Source organism: Nerophis lumbriciformis, linkage group LG12 (assembly GCF_033978685.3).
Source record: "Nerophis lumbriciformis linkage group LG12, RoL_Nlum_v2.1, whole genome shotgun sequence".
Classification (NCBI taxonomy): domain Eukaryota; kingdom Metazoa; phylum Chordata; class Actinopteri; order Syngnathiformes; family Syngnathidae; genus Nerophis; species Nerophis lumbriciformis.
Window position 1 is genome coordinate 9,523,050 of NC_084559.2, and position 21,551 is coordinate 9,544,600.

At 38.0% G+C, this 21,551-nt stretch overlaps 1 protein-coding gene across 1 annotated transcript; it reads left to right on the plus strand.

The window, feature by feature from the left end:
- Positions 1–212: 212 nt before the first annotated feature.
- Positions 213–16,956, plus strand: LOC133622986 (purpurin-like). The gene is made up of 7 exons (XM_061985858.2): positions 213–431; positions 6,190–6,311; positions 6,537–6,651; positions 6,727–6,863; positions 9,797–9,909; positions 16,401–16,613; positions 16,693–16,956. The coding sequence occupies exons 1-7, from the start codon at positions 228–230 to the stop codon at positions 16,701–16,703; spliced, it is 915 nt and encodes a 304-aa protein (XP_061841842.2). The 5' UTR covers positions 213–227; the 3' UTR covers positions 16,704–16,956.
- The last annotated feature ends 4,595 nt before the right edge of the window (positions 16,957–21,551 follow it).

Genomic DNA, 21,551 nt, shown 5'->3' on the forward strand with positions numbered 1-21,551 from the left:
TTGTTCATCAAAAGCAATGTCAGCATCACAGATCCTCCCGACTTCTTAATAATTGACTACGGGAGTCTGGAGACCTTTCTTCAGAGCAGGTGGGTGAAAACTAGAATAGTCTAAAAAACTGTTAGTCTTTTTTTCTGTACACGCTCGTGCTCAAGTGTTCATTTTTAACTACTGTGTACCTCCGAACAGGTGAGACTAGACAGAGGGCCAGCCATCACAATGAAAGCATGCACCAGGCGGTCAAACTACGCCAACCTCTAGGTGTGGTCATTGAAGGCAAGTACATCCCTAATTTTATCCTCAATCAGGCTGATGTGTGGCCACTTGCCCCAAGGCAGCTGTGTCAGGTTGGCAATCATCAAATAGCACCTCAGTGTATGACTCATTGTGTGGCTGGCTCCCTGCTGGGAAAGGTCTGCTCCCATCGGGCGGTAAGTGTGTTGCTCCACTGAAATATAGTTTGTAAATTAGTCCGCTAAATGTGTACCGGTAATATGTTGAATTTATTGAACTTTGCACTGGTCACAGTAGTGATGGGTTGAGGCGTCATGAAGCGTTTCGACACATTGCAAAACTGTATTGATACTGTGTCACTAAATACTGACATCTGCTGGACATTAAAAATCCCTACAGGCAACCTATGGACCGACTCAACTGACACTGATTTGATGCCCTAGTACAGGGGTCACCAACCTTTTTGAAACCAAAAACTACTTCTTGGGTACTGATTAATGCGAAGGGCTACCAGTTTGATACACACTTAAATAAATAATATATATTGTCATTTGTAAGTTACACGTAAGTGTGATTTAAACAAGAATAGCTAAATAAATACATTTATATATATAAAAAAATGGGTATTTCTGTCTGTCATTCCGTCGTACATTTTTTTTTTCCTTTTACGGAAGGTTTTTTGTAGAGAATAAATGATGAAAAAAACACTTAATTGAACGGTTTAAAAGAGGAGAAAACACGGAAAAAATTAAAATAACATTTTGAAACATAGTTTATCTCTTTAAAATTCAAAATTCAACCGACAAAAAGAAGAGAAAAACTAGCTTATTTGAATCTTTTTGAAAAAATTTAAAAAAGAATTTATGGAACATCATTAGTAATTTTTCCTGATTAAGATACATTTTAGAATTTTGATGACATGTTTTAAATTGGTTAAAATCCAATCTGCACTTTGTTAGAATATTTAACAAATTGGACCAAGCTATATTTCCAACAAAGACAAATCAGTATTTCTTCTAGATTTTCCAGAACAACATTTTTAAAAGAAATTCAAAATACTTTGAAATACGATTTAAATTTGATTCTACAGATTTTCTAGATTTGCCAGAATAATTTTTTTGAATTTTAATCATAGTAAGTTTGAAGAAATATTTCACAAATATTCTTCGTCGAAAAACCAGAAGCTAAAATATTTATTATTCTTTACAATAATAAAAAAAAAAATGTACTTGAACATTGATTTAAATTGTCAGGAAAGAAGAGGAAGACATTTAAAAGGTAAAAAGGTATATTTGTTTAAAAATCCTAAAATCATTTTTAAGGTTATATTTTTTCTCTAAAATTGTATTTCTAAAAGTAATAAGAAGCAAAGTAAAAAATAAATGAATTTATTTAAACAAGTGAAGACCCATCCATCCATCCATTTTCTACCGCTTATTCCAAGTGAAGACCAAGTCTTTAAAATATTTTCTTGGATTTTCAAATTCTATTTGAGTTTTGTCTCTTTTAGAATTAAAAATGTCGAGTAAAGCGAGACCAGACTTGCTAGTAAATAAATAAAATTTAAAAAATAGAGGCAGCTCACTGGTAAGTGCTGCTCTTTGAGCTATTTTTAGAACAGGCCAGCGGGCGACTGATCTGGTCCTTACGGGCTACCTGGTGACCGCGGGCACCGCGTTGGTGACCCCTGCCCTAGTATATACAATAATATAAACCAAGTCATTGTATTTCATTTAGGATTATTTCATATCTTCATTTAAATAAAAATATATTTGTATCTTTTTTAGATACAGTCAATAAATAATGTGAACATGTATCATAACATGGAAATCTAAGAGAACGTGTTGTGGATGATTGTGGACTGGGAATTTTTTTAATTTTATTTTTTTACACATTTTTATTAACAGTTTTTCCGACTTATTACATTTTAGACGATTTCTCTTCTTAGTTATTATTTCTCCGGCTGTAGAAAAGAGCCGCTCACAGGGCACAGAGGAGGCGTCAGTGCGACACAGTTGGCGTATCGGTCACGTGACCAAAACAGCTCATGATCGGTTACGTGACTTTCTAAAAGCGGTACGCGCACCGACACAGGGTTTTGCTCTATGAGCTCGACGCATGTGCCGATGCATCGGTGTTGCCGGACCCATCACTAAAGAAAATAAATCTACCAGACCAACCCCCCAATTAAAGTTTAAACACAGTAGATTTACCGGAAAATTATTCAATTTCGAGTTCAAAATATCGGGTTTTCCCAGACAAAGGGTATGTCGAGCGTAGTTTGTTCTGTGGACGACAACATGCCAGCCACCCGACATGACCTTGGACCAGTCCAAACAAGGCCAGGTCACGTCCAGTTAGTTAAGTTAAGCAGGCATGCATAACCAGTGCTCCTTTGCATGAGTTCAAACGGCAACATCTTATGTCGGGTGTTGTTGACATGCCCTAATTGAACTGTTCAAGTTAAGCTTTGTGACTTGTCTGAACTTAGCTGCCTCTAAAACTACCTTCTCAGAGGGGATTGCAATATCTCAATTTATGATCATTTACATGACAGCAATTACACTCACTGACCTCGTTAGTAGGTACATCCCAACTGACTTAAAGAAAAAGAAAGTATTTTTAAAGCGTGTGTTTCACAGCATGTTACGTCTGTCTGTATTTATAGACGTGTTACTTAACTTAACCCGGAACAAGCCACAGCCTCCAGGTCCACCTGAGCCTCTCCTGACATAACATGACGGCTGCTCAGCAAAAAAAAAAAAAGATCCACATCTAAACAAAAGCTTGTGTCAGGTTCAAACACTGATGACATCTATTAAACAAGACAAGAGGCAAAGAATTAAACAGAGACAGAATTCAATTTGGACTTAATATATTGAGGAGAGTCGCCCGGACATTGTATCCTTCTACAATCTCCAGCACGCTCTGCCAAAAGATTGTATGCTTCCTCCTTTTATTTTGGACCCTCCCCGACCTCATGGCCACGGCTGTTTCCAAAGGACAAAGGTCGCAAAAAAGTTCACAGAAAAGGTCCGTTCAAAAAGAGTTCGTAAAATACTTCAAAAAGAGTTCGTCTGGAAATTGGGCAGATCCTTTCATCTCTCCGCTTTGAAGTCCTTGGGCCAGAACAACATTCTTCTGTTGATTACCATACCGTATTTTCCGCACTATTAGCCGCACCTAAAAACCACAAATTTACTCAAAAGCTGACAGTGCGGCTTATAACCCGGTGCGCTTTATATATGGATTAATATTAAGATTCATTTTCATAAAGTTTCGGTCTCGCAACTTCGGTAAACAGCCGCCATCTTTTTTCCCGGTAGAACAGGAAGCGCTTCTTCTTCTACGCAAGCAACCGCCAAGGTAAGCACCCGCCCCCATAGAACAGGAAGCGCTTCTTCTTCTACTGTAAGCAACCACCCGCCCGCGTAGAAGAAGAAAAAGCGCGCGGATATTACCGTACGTTTCATTTCCTGTTTACATCTGTAAAGACCACAAAATGGCTCCTACTAAGCGACAAGGATCCGGTTCATGAAAAGACGCAATCTCTCCATCCGCACACGGATTACTATTTCACAGCAACTGATATTCCTGTGAACCGCACTGTGGATACAACGGGAGCACGTACGGTGAATATTCGCACCACAGGGAATGAGAAGTCATCCTTCACTGTGGTTCTAGCTTGCCATGCTAATGGCCAGAAACTTCCACCCATGGTGATATTCAAAAGGAAGACCTTGCCAAAAGAGACCTTTCCAGCCGGCGTCATCATAAAAGCTAACTCGAAGGGATGGATGAAGAAAAGATGAGCGAGTGGTTAAGGTAAGTTTAAGTGTACGCGAAGAGGCCGGGTGGCTTTCTTCACGCAGCTCCGTCCATGTTGATATACGACTCCATGCGCACCCACATCACGCTGGTTTTTAATATATTATTAAAGTTTGACTGACCTATCTGACTGTTTTTTTGACATTCCTTTAGCGCAGTTAGATGCGGCTTACAACACGGGGCGGCTTATAGGTGGACAAAGTTTTGGAATATGCCGTTCATTGAAGGCGCGGCTTTTAACCCAGGGCGCCTTATGGTGCGGAAAATACGGTACATGAGAGAAAACATGTGGCTCTCCCCCTTACAGAGTGGAGTTTTACGAGCCTTACTCTTGGTAGGCCTCAAAGACAGCCCCTGTCCTTGTGCCTGGAACTCATTTCAACACAAAGTTGTTTGTGATAACTTACAATTATTCTAACCGCTTGTTTCGTGCCTTTTTATCACTTTATCAATACATCCGAGGGACTGTAACACTTTTGTTTTTGCTCTATTTATGCCGTCAGAGTTACACGTACACTATATTGCCAAAAGTATTTGGCCACCTGCCTTTACTCGCATATGAACTTGAAGTGCCATCCCATGGAATTGTCCAAAATGTTTTGGTATCCTGGAGCACTCAAAGTTCCTTTCACTGGAACTAAGGGGCCAACAACCCCACACCATAATTCCTCCTCCACCAAATTTCACACTCGGCACAATGCAGTCCGAAATGTAGCGTTCTCCAGACTTCTTCCTTTGAGCGATATTCCCCGCATCTACTTTGTTTTAGCAATCAAGAATATTTCAGTTGTTTTTATCCTTCTTTGACATTGTTGATTGTCATGTCATGTTCGGATGTACATTGTGGACGCCGTCTTTGCTCCACAGTAAGTCTTTGCTGTCGTCCAGCATTCTGTTTTTGTTTACTTTGTAGCCAGTTCAGTTTTAGTTTCGTTCTGCATAGCCTTCCCTAAGCTTCAATGCCTTTTCTTAGGGGCACTCACCTTTTGTTTATTTTTGGTTTAAGCATTAGACACCTTTTTACCTGCACACTGCCTCCCGCTGTCGTCTGCATATTGTGATCACGACAAACCATCGTCGTTGTTTCCGACATCTACAAAGCAATTAGCTACCGGCTGCCACCAACTGATATGGAAGAGTATTACACGGTTACTCTGCCGAGCTCTAGACAGCACCGGCACTCCACAACGGCACATTATTTGCGGATTATAATTACTGTTTTCCAAAAATAATATTTCTAACCCAAATAGTTGAAACTACATAATCACCAGACTGTATCTCACGGCACACTAGTATGCCGCGGCACAGTGGTTGAAAAACACAGTATTGTGGAGGATGCATATATGTTTAAGAGTTCTTTCTTTTTACATAGTCATGTTTAGATAATCTAGTACTTTTCCTTTGTATATTCTACCAGTCTCTCTTTGTCTTCAGATTGTCTGTTTAGTGTCTTAAACCATCAGGAATGTGAAACCAAACCCCCAAAATCTTCCTTATCGGTGTTGCGAAGGGGGGGGGGGGGACTTTCTTTGTGTGCAAGAAGTTGGCTTTTCCGTTTGAATGTCAGATCAACTAGAGTAGCCGATATGAATGTATTGGTTAAGTTGACCTCCTAAAGCTTTAGTAAAACTTGAAAATATTCCAATTCTGTCTTGATGGTCCTTCTTACTCAGCATATATGTCATCGAAAGAACTTGGGATTGACCAGTAACTTAGATTCCCTGGGAGGAAGAGCTGGTCGACGCAACGGTATGCATATTCCTGGGATATTATGGAACGATATGATTATTTAATTCAAATAACAGAAGTGATGGGGGGTCACATCTACAATCTAACTACAGTTAAGACTTCGATTGACTTCATAGTCTATAGTAAACATTTAAATTGAGACATGGCAATATCAGTGTGTATAATACATACACCACATGCAAACTTATAGAGTATGTACACGTGCCCCGAGGCTCAAACTAACTGTTCCCTTGGCCACATCTGCTATTATGTATGTTGTTATGTAGCCCTGCAGACAATTACATAAAGCCTGCACACTGCTGAATGAGAGGGTTCACCAGCTTATGGCGGGGGGATTTGGTTAAATGGATTAACGGTAGATTTACACTCTGTATTTAGGTCCCAGACATGAAAATAAACCATGAGCCAGGGTGTGCGTGGGGTATAAAAGCCTTGACGCTTTTGTGTTTCTCACAACTCCGAACCGGACCTTCCTGCTTCAGCTTCGCTCGACACCTCAGGTAAGACGATGCAGCCTTGCAGGGACGAGGAGAGAGTGTATCCTCTTGGAAACCGCCGTCCTCTGCAGTGGACATGCGTTACACAGCTATTTTGTTTCTGAATGTGACAAGCAAATGTCCACTGCAGTTGTTCTGGAGAGGATACACTAGATGATACTAAGACGGCAAGCTCCTTTTGACTGCGACTCGCAAACTAAACTGACGCGTTCAACTTGATTGATCTAGAATGGACTTCCAAATGTTTGCCCTGGTGATGCTGCTCCTAACCGGTGTGGAGCGCAGCCTGGCCGACTGCGTGGTGGACAGCTTCACAGTCAAACAAGACTTTGACCCCCAAAGGGTAAGTCCATGTTGTTTCTTGAAGGGAAAGGCATAATGGTCAATGGTTCTGAATGTGTCTTTGTTTCCTCAACAGTATGCGGGAAAGTGGTACGCCCTGCAGAAGAAGGACCCAGAGGGTTTGTTCCTGCAGGACAACATCTCTGCAGAGTACACTGTTGGAGACGATGGCGCCATGGTGGCCTCATCCAGGGGTAGAGTCACCCTGTTTGGGTAAGCACTGCTCGGTCAATGCAAAAACTGAATTCTAAGTAAGATGAAATATCTCAAATAAGGGTGATATTTGCTTATTTTCTGTCTGATAAGATCATTCTTCTCACTAAGCAGATTTTATGTTAGAGTGTTTTACTTGTTTTAAGTGTTTTGCTCCTAAATGATCTCAGTAAGATATTTTGCTGAGATTTGATGACCTATATTGAGTAAAACATGCTTGAAACTAGAATATCAAGTGTTGCAAAGCTGTGTCATCAACACTCACAAGTATAAAACTACTTTTTTAAAGTTATCATTTCTTACTTCAAGCATGAAAAAAAAAAAATCACGACTGACACAATTTTGTGTCATAATTAAAACGGATGGAATTTGCTGTTTTGTTTTCAAAGAAACAATAGAAATTAAAGCTGCAAGCAGCGTTGGTCGGGCCCGCGTATTTGGCAGGTGCTAGTCCTAAGTGTCCCAATACTTTTGTCTACTTTTAGTCTGAAGTGTCCCAAGACTTTTGTCTAGTGTACCTACCTTGTCTGCATTGTATGGGCATGTTGGTGCTTCCTGCTTTTGAGCAGCCAGCTTAAAAAAAACCCAGCGCAGCAGCATCAGCGCAGCGGGTCTTTGAAGGGTCATAAAATCAAAACCGGAGCAGTTATTAAAAAAGGGCTTCTGTTGTTGTAATCACAAGGGTTCAATGTCTCTCCTGTGTTAGTTTGAAGGCGAAACGACAAACGCGCTCAGAGGAGTTCGCTTTTGAAGGAAGGTGACCGGTTTTTACAAACAATTTGTTTTGAAGGGGGAATAGCAAACTTCCTGTTGATTTTTGCTGGGGGTTGTCAATTTATGAAATGTAGGTCTAAGTGAGACCTACGGAGAGGTTTTTGTTTCATGTCTCTCCGACCTTCCCAGTGGGAGTTACAGGCAGTTTTGTCATTTTTTTCTTCCGAGGAGCAGTTTTTTCTCCGTTTTATTCAAAAATTGCTCTAGAGCGCAATTTTTAAATTTGGGGTTAGGTTTTTTTTTATTAGATCGCGATTTTTGCCAGTCCTGATGTGTGTGTTCAGTTCGGTGAGTTTTGAAGCGTGTTAAGGGGGTCAAATTACAGCTCAAAGAGGCAAAAGTGACTGTTTTTAGTACTTTTTTGTCTTGAAGGGGGAATTGCCAACTTCCTGTTGATTTCTGCCCGATGATATACAATTATGAAAACTAGGTCTAAGTCAGACCTACATACAGGTTTTTGTTTCATGTCTCTCCGATCTTCCTAGTGGGAGATATAGGCAGTCTAGTTGTTTTTTTTCCTAGGGGGCGCTAGAGCGCAATTATGAGTTTTGGGGTTCGTTTTTTTTTTAAAAAGGTAATTTTCGCAGGTCCTGATGTGTGGGTCAAATATGGTGAGTTTTGAAGCATGTTAAGTGGGTCAAATTACAGTTTGTTGTGGCGGCGGAAGAATAAAGAATAATAATAAAACCTTACAAATACAATAGGTCCTTATGTCCCATTGCATAAGGACTCCCTTTGGGAGTCCTTATACAATGGGCCATGCGGGCCCTAAATAGGTACTCATATAGTAGTACAGTTGGCACAGTACAGTAAACTGACAGTTAATATTTAAACATTTAACATTTCTAACAATTTTGAACAGAAATAGTTCATGCACATTCAGATAAATTCTTCAAAATTACAATTAAAAAAATTTGGCCCGGGGCCGGGCTGTATATATGCACACTAATTGACTGAAAGAGGACGCACTTGGCGCGATGATGTCATGTTATCCATGGAAAAATGCATTTTTAGACAATATGATTTGCCTGAGCGGCTAGGAGACCCCGAGAGTAACAAGCGCTTGCCTTGTTGCCTTTCCATTAAGAACAATAAACTAGTTTTTAGTATAAGTTTGCTGGTTTCAAGAAATGTAATATAATTATGTCAAGATAATGGCACTAGCATTTACTTCATTTAAGAATATTTTTCAACATATTGAGCAAAAAGTTCTAATTTTTTTCTACCAAGAAAAGTGCACTTGTTATTAGTGAGAATATACTTATTTTAAGCTATTTTTGGGTTCATTGAGGTTAGCTAATTTTACTTGTTTTGGAAAGTCTTGACAAGCCAAATTTTCTTGTTCTATTGGCAGATAATTTGATTGGTTAAAGTAAAATACCCCTCATTTTTTAAATATTTTTTTTTTATTGTTTTTGAACATTGACTTTTTGCAGTGTTGAAAGAGCCATATTGCACCAAAAATACAAAAACAAATCTGTGTGGAGCCGCAAAAAATTAAAAGCCATATTACATGCAGATAGTGTGTCATGAGATATAAATTGAATTAAGAGAACTTAAAGGAAACTAAATGATCTCAAATATAGCTACAAATGAGGCATAATGATGCAATATGTACATATAGCTAGCCTAAATAGCATGTTAGCATCGATTAGCTTGCAGTCATGCAGTGACCAAATATGTCTGATTAGCACTCCACACAAGTCAATAACATCAACAAAACTCACATTTGTGCATTCACGCACAACGTTAAAAGTTTGGTGGACAAAATGAGACAGACAAAGAAGTGGCATAATACACGTCCTAGAAAGTCGGATAAAGTTGTACATGTAAACAAACTATGGTGAGTTCAAGGACCGCCAAAATTAGTAGGACAAAACGGTTCTCGCCAAATACTCAAATCTGTGAAGCATGTTTAATATAAACGGTGAGTTTATTGAGGTAAGCTAATTTTACTTGTTTTGGAAAGTCTTGACAAGCCGAATTTTCTTGTTCTATTGGCAGATAATTTTGCTTAGTTCAAATAAAATACGCCTCATTTTTGTATTTTTTTTTTCTTGTTTTTGAACACTGACTTTTTGCAGTGTTGTTGTTGTTGTTTCTGCATCCATGTATTCATAAGCACTGAGAAATATTGACCCTCTGGACGTCCTGTGCAGGTTCTGGGTCGTGTGTGCCGACATGGCCGCTCAGTACACCGTGCCTGACCCCGGCAGCCCAGGAAAGATGTTCATGAACTACCAGGGACTGGCCAGCTATCTGTCCAGTGGAGGTAAGGCCACCCGCACACACTATTAATATATATTTCCATGTGCAGTAGTTTTATTTTGTATGGTAATTATATTGTCTGAATACAACTAAACATTGTTATAGTACTATAAAAAGTACAGTGACCTCCTCTTACACTACACTACTATATCAATAACACACTCCTCGGTCTTAAGATTGTAAATGACAGCATCAACTTTTTACACAAAATTGAAAACATTTATAATAATAATTAGAGATGTCCGATAATATTGGCCTGCCGATATTATCGGTCGATAAATGCTTTAAAATGTAATATCGGAAATTATCGGTATCGTTTTTTTAATTTTTTATTTATTAAATCAACATAAAAAACACAAGATACACTTACAATTAAAGCTGCAAGCAGCATTGGTCGGGCTAGTCCTAAGTGTCCCAATACTTTTGTCTACTTTTAGTCTGAAGTGTCCCAATACTTTTGTCTAGTGTACCTACCTTGTCTGCATTGTGTGGGCACGTTGGTGCTTCCTGCTATTAAGCAGCCATCTTAAAAAAAACAGCAGCGCAGCAGCATCAGCGCAGCGGGTCTTTGAAGGGTCATAAAATCAAAACCGGAGCAGGTATTAAAACGCTGTTCTGTTATTTTATACACAAGGGTTTAATCTCTCTCCCGTGTTAGTTTGAAGCCGAAACGACAAACGCGCTCAGAGGAGATAGTTTTTGAAGGAAGGTGACCGTTTTTTTACAAAAAATTTGTTTTGAAGGGGGAATAGCAAACTTCCTGTTGATTTTTGCTGGGGGTTGTCAATTTATGAAATGTAGGTCTAAGTGAGACCTACATAGAGGTTTTTGGTTCGTGTCTCTCCGACCTTCCCAGTGGGAGTTACAGGCAGTTTTGTCATTTTTTTCTTCCGAGTTGCAGTTTTTTGTGCGTTTCATTAAAAAATTGCGCTAGAGCACAATTTTGAGATTTGGGGTTAGGTTTTTTTATTAGATCGCAATTTTTGCCAGTCCTGATGTGTGTGTTCAGTTTGGTGAGTTTTGGAGCATGTTAAGAGGGTGAAAATACAGCTCAAAGAGACAAAATTGACTGTTTTTAGTACTTTTTTGTCTTGAAGGGGGAATTGCCAACTTCCTGTTGATTTTTAAAGTTAAAAAGTTAAAGTACCAATGATTGTCACACACACACTAGGTGTGGCGAAATTATTCTCTGCATTTGACCCATCACCCTTGATCACCCCCTGGGAGGTGAGGGGAGCAGTGGGCAGCAGCGGTGGCTGCGCCCGGGAATCATTTTGGTGATTTAACCCCCAATTCCAACCCTTGATGCTGAGTGCCAAGCAGGGAGGTAATGGGTCCCATTTTTTTATAGTCTTTGGTATGACTCGGCCGGGATTTGAACTCCCAACCTACCGATCTCAGGACGGACACTCTAACCACTAGGCCCGAGGATATACAATTATGAAAACTAGGTCTAAATCAGACCTACATAGAGGTTTTTGTTTCATGTCTCTCCGACCTTCCTAGTGGGAGTTACAGGCAGTCTAGTTTTTTTTTTCCTAGGGGGCGTTAGAGCGCAATTTTGAGTTTTGAGGTTTGGTTTTTTGATAAAAAGTTTTGCCGTATATTACTGATGTGTGTGTAAAATTTGGTGAGTTTTGAAGTATGTTAAGGGGGTCAAATTACAGCGCAAAGTTGCGGAATAATAATAATAATAATAAAACCTTACAAATTCAATAGGTCCTTATGTCCCATTGCATAAGGACTCCCTGTGGGAGTCCTTATGCAATGGGCCATGCGGGCCCTAATTAGTGCACCAACCCAAAAAACCTCCCTCCCTCATTTACACTCATTCACACAAAAGGGTTGTTTCTTTCTGTTATTAATATTCTGGTAGGTTCCTACATTATATATCAATATATATCAATACAGTCTGCAAGGGATACAGTCCGTAAGCACACATGATTGCTCCACTAATAGTACTAACCTTTAACACTTCATTTGACTCATTTTCATTCATTACTAGTTTCTATGTAACTGTTTTTATATTTTTTTACTTTATTTTTTATTCAATAAAATGTTTTTAATTTATTTATCTTATATTATTATTATTAATATTCTTTTTAAAGGATCTTATTTTCACCAGACCTGGTTGTCAATGAAATTAGATTGTTTAAAGCAGGGGTGCTCATTACGTCGATCGCGATCTACCGGTCGATCTCGGAGGGTGTGTCAGTCGATCACCAGCCAGGCATTAAAAAAAATAGTCCTAAAAATGAGCGATCATAAATCTTCACTATGACGTCACTTTCGTCACTTGATTGACATTCACGGCACCCGAGGGTCTTCTGAGATGACGCTGGCTGCTGCCAGCTCATTAAAATTACCGACTGGAAGGCGAGAAACACTTTATTTCAACAGACTCTGGCGCCGTACCTGTCGTCAAAACTCCAAAGACCGACTGCACAGTTGCACAATAAAAGCTCTGCTTCATCCTGCCTGCGCTAACAAAATAAGAGTCTCAGAAAGCTGGCGTGCACAAGCTAGAAAGCTACGGAGTTTGCCGACAATGTATTTATTGTAAAGTGTATACAAAGGAGTACGGAAGCCGGACAAATAAGATGCCAAAAACCAACCACTTTCATGTGGTATTGGACAGAAAGGAGGACTTTTTTTCTCCTCCATTCGAAAATGCGGACGTTTTTAGCACCACTGTCTGATTCCAATCAATGCAAGTCATCACAATCAGGTAATACACCAACTTATATTCTTGTCTTCATGAAAGAAAGGAATCTATATGTGTTAAACATGCTTGTATTATCTTTAACCACCTTTAACTTGTTAACAATATTAACTATATGTGTTAAACATGCTTGTATTATCTTTAAACACCTTTAACTTGTTAACAATATTAACTATATGTGTTAAACATGCTTGTATTATCTTTAAACACCTTTAACTTGTTAACAATATTAACTATATGTGTTGAACATGCTTGTATTATCTTTAACCACCTTTAAGTTGTTAACAATATTAACTATTTGTGTTAAACATGCTTGCATTATCTTTAAACACCTTTAAGTTGTTAACAATATTAACTATTTGTGTTAAACGTGCTTGTATTATTTTTAACCACCTTTAACTTGTTAACAATATTAACTATATGTGTTAAACATGCTTGTATTATCTTTAACCACCTTTAACTTGTTAACAATATAAACTGTGTTAAACATGCTTGTATTATCTTTAACCACCTTTAAGTTGTTAACAATATTAACTATTTGTGTTAAACATGCTTGTATTATCATTAAACACCTTTAACTTGTTAACAATATTAACTATATGTGTTAAACATGCTTGTATTATCATTAAACACCTTTAATGTATTAACAATATTAACTATATGTATAAAACATACTTGTATTATCATTAAACACCTTTAATGTATTAACAATATTAACTATATGTGTTAAACATGCTTGCATTATCATTAAACACCTTTAACTTGTTAACAAAAACATATATTTCATAAATAAGTAAATATAAATGATATATATGAATGAGGTAGATCCCCACGACTTGATCAATTGAAAAGTAGCTCGCCTGCAGAAAAAGTGTGAGCACCCCTGGTTTAAAGGGTTCTTAAAACCAGGTCCAGTCCAGATTATGTCCAGGTCAGGCTCAGCAACACACACCTTCATTTATGTCCACTCAAACTAGGGAACTCAACAACAGATTGCATATAATCTATAAACAAAATTACATTTTCAAAATAAGCATTCATCCACAGTTAAGGTAAAGGAACATGTAGGGCCTAAATTAATTGTGTGATTATTCTGTTTATACGTGATTAATGCAATATATTTGATGAATAATCACAAGCGTTAATGCATTAACTTTGACAGCCCTAAAAAATTGTTTTCGCTTTTTTTTTTATCAAATGTGAAAGATACATAGAAATATCTTTCGATTTTTTTAGGGACCCCACTGTTCTAAAGTGTTTGCTTTCCGTGCTTTTGCCCATTTCTGTTGTGATGCTCTACCTAGAACGGGGGTTGGCAACCCGCGGCTTTAGCGCCGCCCTAGTGGCTCTCTGGAGCTTTTTCAAAAATGTATGAAAAATAGAAAAAGATGAGGGGAAAAAAATATATTTTTTGTTTTAATAATCTGTAGGAGGACAAACATGACACAAACCTCCCTAATTGTTATAAATCACACCGTTTATATTAAACATGCTTCACAGATTCGAGTATTTGGTGAGCGCCGTTTTGTCCTACTAATTTTGGCGGTCCTTGAACTCACCATAGTTTGTTTACATGTATAACTTTATCCGACTTTCTAGGACGTGTTTTATGCCACTTCTTTTTCTGTCTCATTTTGTCCACCAAACTTTTAACGTTGTGCATGAATGCACAAATGTTAGTTTTGTTGATGTTATTGACTTGTGTGGAGTGCTAATCAGACATATTTGGTCACTGCATGACTGCAAGCTAATCGATGCTAACATGCTATTTAGGCTAGCTATATGTACATATTGCATCATTATGCCTCATTTGTAGCTATATTTGAGCTCATTTAGTTTCCTTTAAGTCCTTTTAATTCAATTTATATCTCATGACACACTATCTGTATGTAATATGGCTTTTCATTTTTTGCGGCTCCACACAGATTTGTTTTTGTATTTTTGGTGCAATATGGCTCTTTCAACACTGCAACGAGTCAGTGTTCAAAAACAAGAAAAAAAATACAAAAATGAGGGATATTTTACTTGAACTAAGCAAAATGATCTGCCAATAGAACAAGAAAATTTGGCTTGTCAAGACTTTCCAAAACAAGTCAAATTAGCTAACCTCAATGAACCCAAAAATAGCTTAAAATAAGTATATTCTCACTAATAACAAGTGCACTTTTCTTGGTAGAAAAAAAAAAGATACCTTTTTTGCTCAATATGTTGAAAAATATTCTTAAATGAAGTAAATGCTAGTGCCATTATCTTGACATAATGATATTACATTTCTTGAAACCAGCAAATTTATACTAAAAACTAGTTTATTGTTCTTAATGGAAAGGCAACAAGGCAAGCGCTTGTTACTCTCGGGGTCTCCTAGCCGCTCAGGCAAATCATATTGTCTAAAAATGCATTTTTCCATGGATAACATGACATCATCGCGCCAAGTGTGTGCTCTTTCAGTCAATTAGTGCACATATATACAGCCCGGCCCCCGGAAACATTTTTTTAATTATAATTTTGAAGAATTTATCTGAATGTGCATGAACTATTTCTGTTCAAAATTGTTAGAAATGTTAAATGTTTAAATATTAACTGTCAGTTTACTGTACTGTGCCAACTGTACTACTATATAAGTACCTATTTTCTATTGTTTCATTGAAAATAAAACAGCAAAGTCCATTTGGCTGTCATCTGTTTTAATTATGAGACACAATTGTGTCAAACTCATGATTTTTTTTTTTTTACATGCTTGAAGTAAGAAATGATGACTTTAAAAAAAGTAGTTTTATACTTGCATGATGATTTTCTACCGTGCCATTGTAGAGAGCATCATTAGATACGGGATCACCTCATGGTTTGGCAACCTAACCGTTAAGCTAAAAAGCAAACTGGCCGGCATGCGTAAAACGGCAATGAAAATCGTAGGGAGGAAAGAATATGAGCCTATACAGAGCATCTATGAGCAGGCAGTTAGGAAAAAAGCTAAGAAAATTATTTCCAACTCACAACACCCACTCTTTCCTGAATATGGAACCCTGCCATCAGGGAGAAGACTCCGGGTCCCACTATGCAAATCTAACCGCCTTAAATTATCATTTGTCCCAGCCTCCATTAAGCTGACCAACAATGTGCAATAGAATTTTAATACATAGGTTAGCACTTTTTTAGCACTTAGCACATAGCACTTTAGAACTAAGCACTTTATCCATGAGCTCTAGTGCAATGCACATTGGTACTTTATCTCCATACTGTAGATTTTATGCCTACATCAAAGTGCCACCTATGTCTATCAAGCTCCATGTTCTGATGTTTAAATGTTAGTTGTATGGTTGTGTCTGTGCTTGTGTTTTTGTTCTGTTGTTTTTGGGTATGTTAAGAAAGCAATGATGCACTGTGCCCAAGACAAATTTCCCCGCGGGGACAATAAAGTTGAACCTTGAACCTTGTGAGTGTTGATGACACAGCTTTGCAACACTTGATATTCTAGTTTCAAGCATGTTTTACTCAATATAGGTCATCAAATCTCAGCAACAAGCTGTAATATCTTACTGAGATCATTTAGGACCAAAACACTTAAAACAAGTAAAACACTCTAACATGAAATCTGCTTAGTGAGAAGAATGATCTTATCAGACAGAAAATAAGCAAATATCACCCTTATTTGACATATTTCATCTTACTTAGATTTCAGTTTTTGCAGTGACCATTTTGGGTTGCCGACCCCTGACCTCGAACATTCCCCAGGCCGTGGCACCACTGAACAGGTCCGCTCTGTGCTCCTCCAGGTGACAACTACTGGATCATCGACACCGACTACGACAACTACGCCATCACCTACGCCTGCCGCACCCTGAAGGAGGACGGCAGCTGCGAGGACGGCTACGCCCTGGTCTTCTCACGCAACCCTCGCGGCCTGCCACCTCCCATCCAGAGGATCGTGCGCCAGAAACAGGAGGAAATCTGCATGGCGGGACAGTTCCAGCCTGTGCTGCAGACTGGTATGTCTTCTTCTTTTTATGTCATCACACAATTAAACGTTTGGACGTCATTAAATCTTGCTTTTTCATTCTTTTGCAGGCGCTTGCTAGACTCCTAATCAGTAAGATAGCAGGAATGAAGTCAGCGACTCCACTGAAACAGCTAAATGCATCATTGTGTCATGACAGAAAACTTCAGTCTTTCAAGCCCCGCCTTCTACTGCTGCTAATATGAATGTAGAAAAGTCTCCCTCCAAACAGCATTATCATTGTCACACTGATGGGCAACATCTGTATCGTCATTGTCACAACATCTGTATGCTTTCTTCCTTGTGGACCAGTGGCAATACATTTTGTAAGGAAACACGCAGTTGTGTATCTTTTAAAAGCACCTATGCAATTCTACTGGGGAAAAGTGCTTCTTTTCTTTATTTAGGAAATAAAATACATTCAATGACAAGTAAGAAAAGACTTTTATAAGTATTAGGGATGTACGGTAGTGATGGGTCCGGCAACACCGATGCATCGGCGCATACGTCGAGCTCATAGAGCAAAACCCTGTGTCGGTGCGCGTACCGCTTTTAGAAAGTCACGTGACCGATCATCAGCTGTTTTGGTCACGTGACCGATACGCCAACTGTGTCGCACTGATGCCTCCTCTGTGCCCTGTGAGCGGCTCTTTTCTACAGCCGGAGAAATAATAACTAAGAAGAGAAATCGTCTAAAATGTAATACGTCGGAAAAACTTTTTTTTTTTTTTTAAATAAAAATGTGTAAAAAAATAAAATTAAAACAATTCCCAGTCCACAATCATCCACAACACGTTCTCTTAGATTTCTATGTTATGATACATGTTCACATTATTTATTGACTGTATCTAAAAAAGATAAAAATATATTTTTATTTAAATGAAGATATGAAATAATCCTAAATAAAATACAATGACTTGGTTTATATTATTGTATATACTAGGTCAGGGGTCACCAACGCGGTGCCCGCGGTCACCAGGTAGCCCGTAAGGACCAGATCAGTCGCCCGCTGGCCTGTTCTAAAAATAGCTCAAAGAGCAGCACTTACCAGTGAGCTGCCTCTATTTTTTAAATTGTATTTATTTACTAGCAAGCTGGTCTCGCTTTGCTCGACATTTTTAATTCTAAAAGAGACAAAACTCAAATAGAATTTGAAAATCCAAGAAAATATTTTAAAGACTTGGTCTTCACTTGGAATAAGCGGTAGAAAATGGATGGGTCTTCACTTGTTTAAATAAATTCATTTATTTTTTACTTTGCTTCTTATTACTTTTAGAAATACAATTTTAGAGAAAAAATACAACCTTAAAAATGATTTTAGGATTTTTAAACAAATATACCTTTTTACCTTTTAAATTTCTTCCTCTTCTTTCCTGACAATTTAAATCAATGTTCAAGTAATTTTTATTTTTTTTATTGTAAAGAATAATAAATATTTTAGCTTCTGGTTTTTCGACGAAGAATATTTGTGAAATATTTCTTCAAACTTACTATGATTAAAATTCAAAAAAAATATTCTGGCAAATCTAGAAAATCTGTAGAATCAAATTTAAATCTTATTTCAAAGTATTTTGAATTTCTTTTAACATTTTTGTTCCGGAAAATCTAGAAGAAATACTGATTTGTCTTTGTTAGAAATATAGCTTGGTCCAATTTGTTAAATATTCTAACAAAGTGCAGATTGGATTTTAACCAATTTAAAACATGTCGTCAAAATTCTAAAATTTATCTTAATCAGGAAAAATTACTAATGATGTTCCATAAATTCTTTTTTAAATTTTTTCAAAAAGATTCAAATTAGCTAGTTTTTCTCTTTTTGTCGGTTGAATTTTGAATTTTAAAAAGTCGAAATTGAAGATAAACTATGTTTCAAAATTTTATTTTAATTTTTTTCATGTTTTCTCCTCTTTTAAACCGTTCAATTAAGTGTTTTTTTCATCATTTATTCTCTACAAAAAACCTTCTGTAAAAGGAAAAAAAAAAATGTACGACGGAATGACAGACAGAAATACCCATTTTTTTTATATATATAAATTTATTTAGGTATTCTTGTTTAAATCCCACTTACGTGTAACTTACAAATGACAATATATTTATTTATTTAAGTGTGTATCAAACTGGTAGCCCTTCGCATTAATCAGTACCCAAGAAGTAGTTTTTGGTTTCAAAAAGGTTGGTGACCCCTGTACTAGGGCATCAAATCAGTGTCAGTTGAGTCGGTCCATAGGTTGCCTGTAGGGATTTTTAATGTCCAGCAGATGTCAGTATTTAGTGACACAGTATCGACACAGTATCAATACAGTTTTGCAACGTGTCGAAACGCTTCATGACGCCTCATCAACCCATCACTAGCCAAATGGACTTTTCTGTTTTATTATAACAATAGAAAATACATACTCATAAAGTAGTACACTTGTTATTAGTGAGAATATACTTATTTTAAGGTATTTTGGGGTTCATTGAGGTTAGCTAATTTGACTTGTTTTGGAAAGTCTTGACAAGCCAAATTTTCTTGTTCTATTGGCAGATCATTTTGCTTAGTTCAAATAAAATACTCCTAATTTTTCTAATTTTTTTCTCTTGTTTTTGAACACTGACTTTTTGCAGTGTAGTCGTGACATTGCTGGTTTACGAGCAGAGGAGCATGTTGGGCAGCGCACACACACACAGAGTACTTACAAGCAGACACAGCGTGTAGACAGAAAAGGGAGAATGGACGCATTTTGGTGTAAAAAGTAAAGATAAAGGTGAAGTTATAACACTGAAACACTCTCAGGAAGAGCTAGCTAGATAGCGGCTAAAGTCCAGCCCCAGTCTGCAGTGTTGTAGCTACTTCTAAATCACTAATCCTTGTCTCCATGGCGACAAATAAAGTATGTTTCTTACAAGTATCATTATCACTGCAGGTCGAGGAATAGCTAAACATGCTTCACTACACACCGTAGCTCACCGGCGTCACAATGTAAACAAACACCATTGGTGGATCTTGTTGCGTCGGACCAGTTCTTCCTCCAAGGGAATCTAAGTTACTGGTCAATCCCAAGTTCTTTCGATGACATATATGCTGAGTAAGAAGGACCATCAAGACAGAATTGGAATATTTTCAAGTTTTACTAAAGCTTTAGGAGTTCAAGTTAACCAATACTACTCTAGTTGATCTGACATTCCAAGGGAAAAACCAACTTCTTCTCACACAAAGCGAACCCCCATCTCCCCCTCGCACCACTGATAAGAAACCAGTGGGTGTTGTATTTCACATTCCTGGTGGTTTAAGACACTAAACAGACAATCTGAAGACAAAGAGAAACTGGTAGAATATACAAAGGAAAAGTACTAGATGATCTAAACATGGCTATGTAAAAAGAAAGAACTCTTAAACATATATGCATCCTTACACAATCTACACCTAACATCCACTGTAATGATACCAAGTACAGGAGCGTATCTAGTTGATACTACTATGATTACGTCAATATTATTTGGCATCACAACATTTTTTTTAAATGTATATTATGTTTATAAAGTCAGTAAATATGTCCCTGGACACATGAGAACTTTGAATATGACCAATGTATGATCCTGTAACTACCGTATTTTCCGCACTATTAGCCGCACCTAAAAACCACAAATTTACTCAAAAGCTGACAGTGCGCCTTATAACCCGGTGCGCTTTATATATGGATTAATATTAAGATTCATTTTCATAAAGTTTCGGTCTCGCAACTACGGTAAACAGCCGCCATCTTTTTTCCCCGTAGAAGAGGAAGTGCTTCTTCTTCTACGCAAGCAACCGCCAAGGTAAGCACCCGCCCCCATAGAGCAGGAAGCGCTTCTTCTTCTACTGTAAGCAACCACCCGCCCGCGTAGAAGAAGAAGCGCGCGGATATTACGTTTCATTTCCTTTGTGTGTTTACATCTGTAAAGACCACAAAATGGCTCCTACTAAGCGACAGGTTTCCGGTTCATGAAAAGACGCAATCTCTCCATCCGCACACGGACTACTATTTCACAGCAACTGCCTAAAGACTTTCAAGAAAAGCTGGCTACTTTCCGTGCATATTGTAAAAACAAGATAGCTGAAAAAAAGATCCGGCCAGAGAACATTATCAACATGGACGAGGTTCCACTGACTTTTGATATTCCTGTGAACCGCACTGTGGATACAACGGGAGCACGTACGGTGAATATTCGCACCACAGGGAATGAGAAGTCATCCTTCACTGTGGTTCTAGCTTGCCATGCTAATGGCCAGAAACTTCCACCCATGGTGATATTCAAAAAGGAAGACCTTGCCAAAAGAGACCTTTCCAGCCGGCGTCATCATAAAAGCTAACTCGAAGGGATGGATGGATGAAGAAAAGATGAGCGAGTGGTTAAGGGAAGTTTACGCGAAGAGGCCGGGTGGCTTTTTTCACGCAGCTCCGTCCATGTTGATATACGACTCCATGCGCGCCCACATCACGCTGGTTTTTAATATATTATTAAAGTTTGACTGACCTATCTGACTGTTTTTTTGACATTCCTTTAGCACAGTTAGATGCGGCTTATAACACGGGGCGGCTTATAGGTGGACAAAGTTTTGAAATATGCCGTTCATTGAAGGCGCGGCTTATAACCCAGGGCGCCTTATGGTGCGGAAAATACGGTACTTGGTATCGGATCAATACCTACATTTGTGGTATCATCCAAAACTAATGTCAAGTATCAAAGAAGAGAAGAATAAGTGATTATTACATTTGAACAGAAGTGTAGATAGAACATGTTGAAAGAGAAAGTAAGCAGATATTATCAGTAAATGAACTCATTTTCTACCACTTGTCCTTAATAATGTGTAGAAAATAATAGGTGTATAAATGACACAATATGTTACTGCATAGACTAATTAGGAGTCTTTGTTTGTTTACTTACTACTAAAAGACAAGTTGTCTAG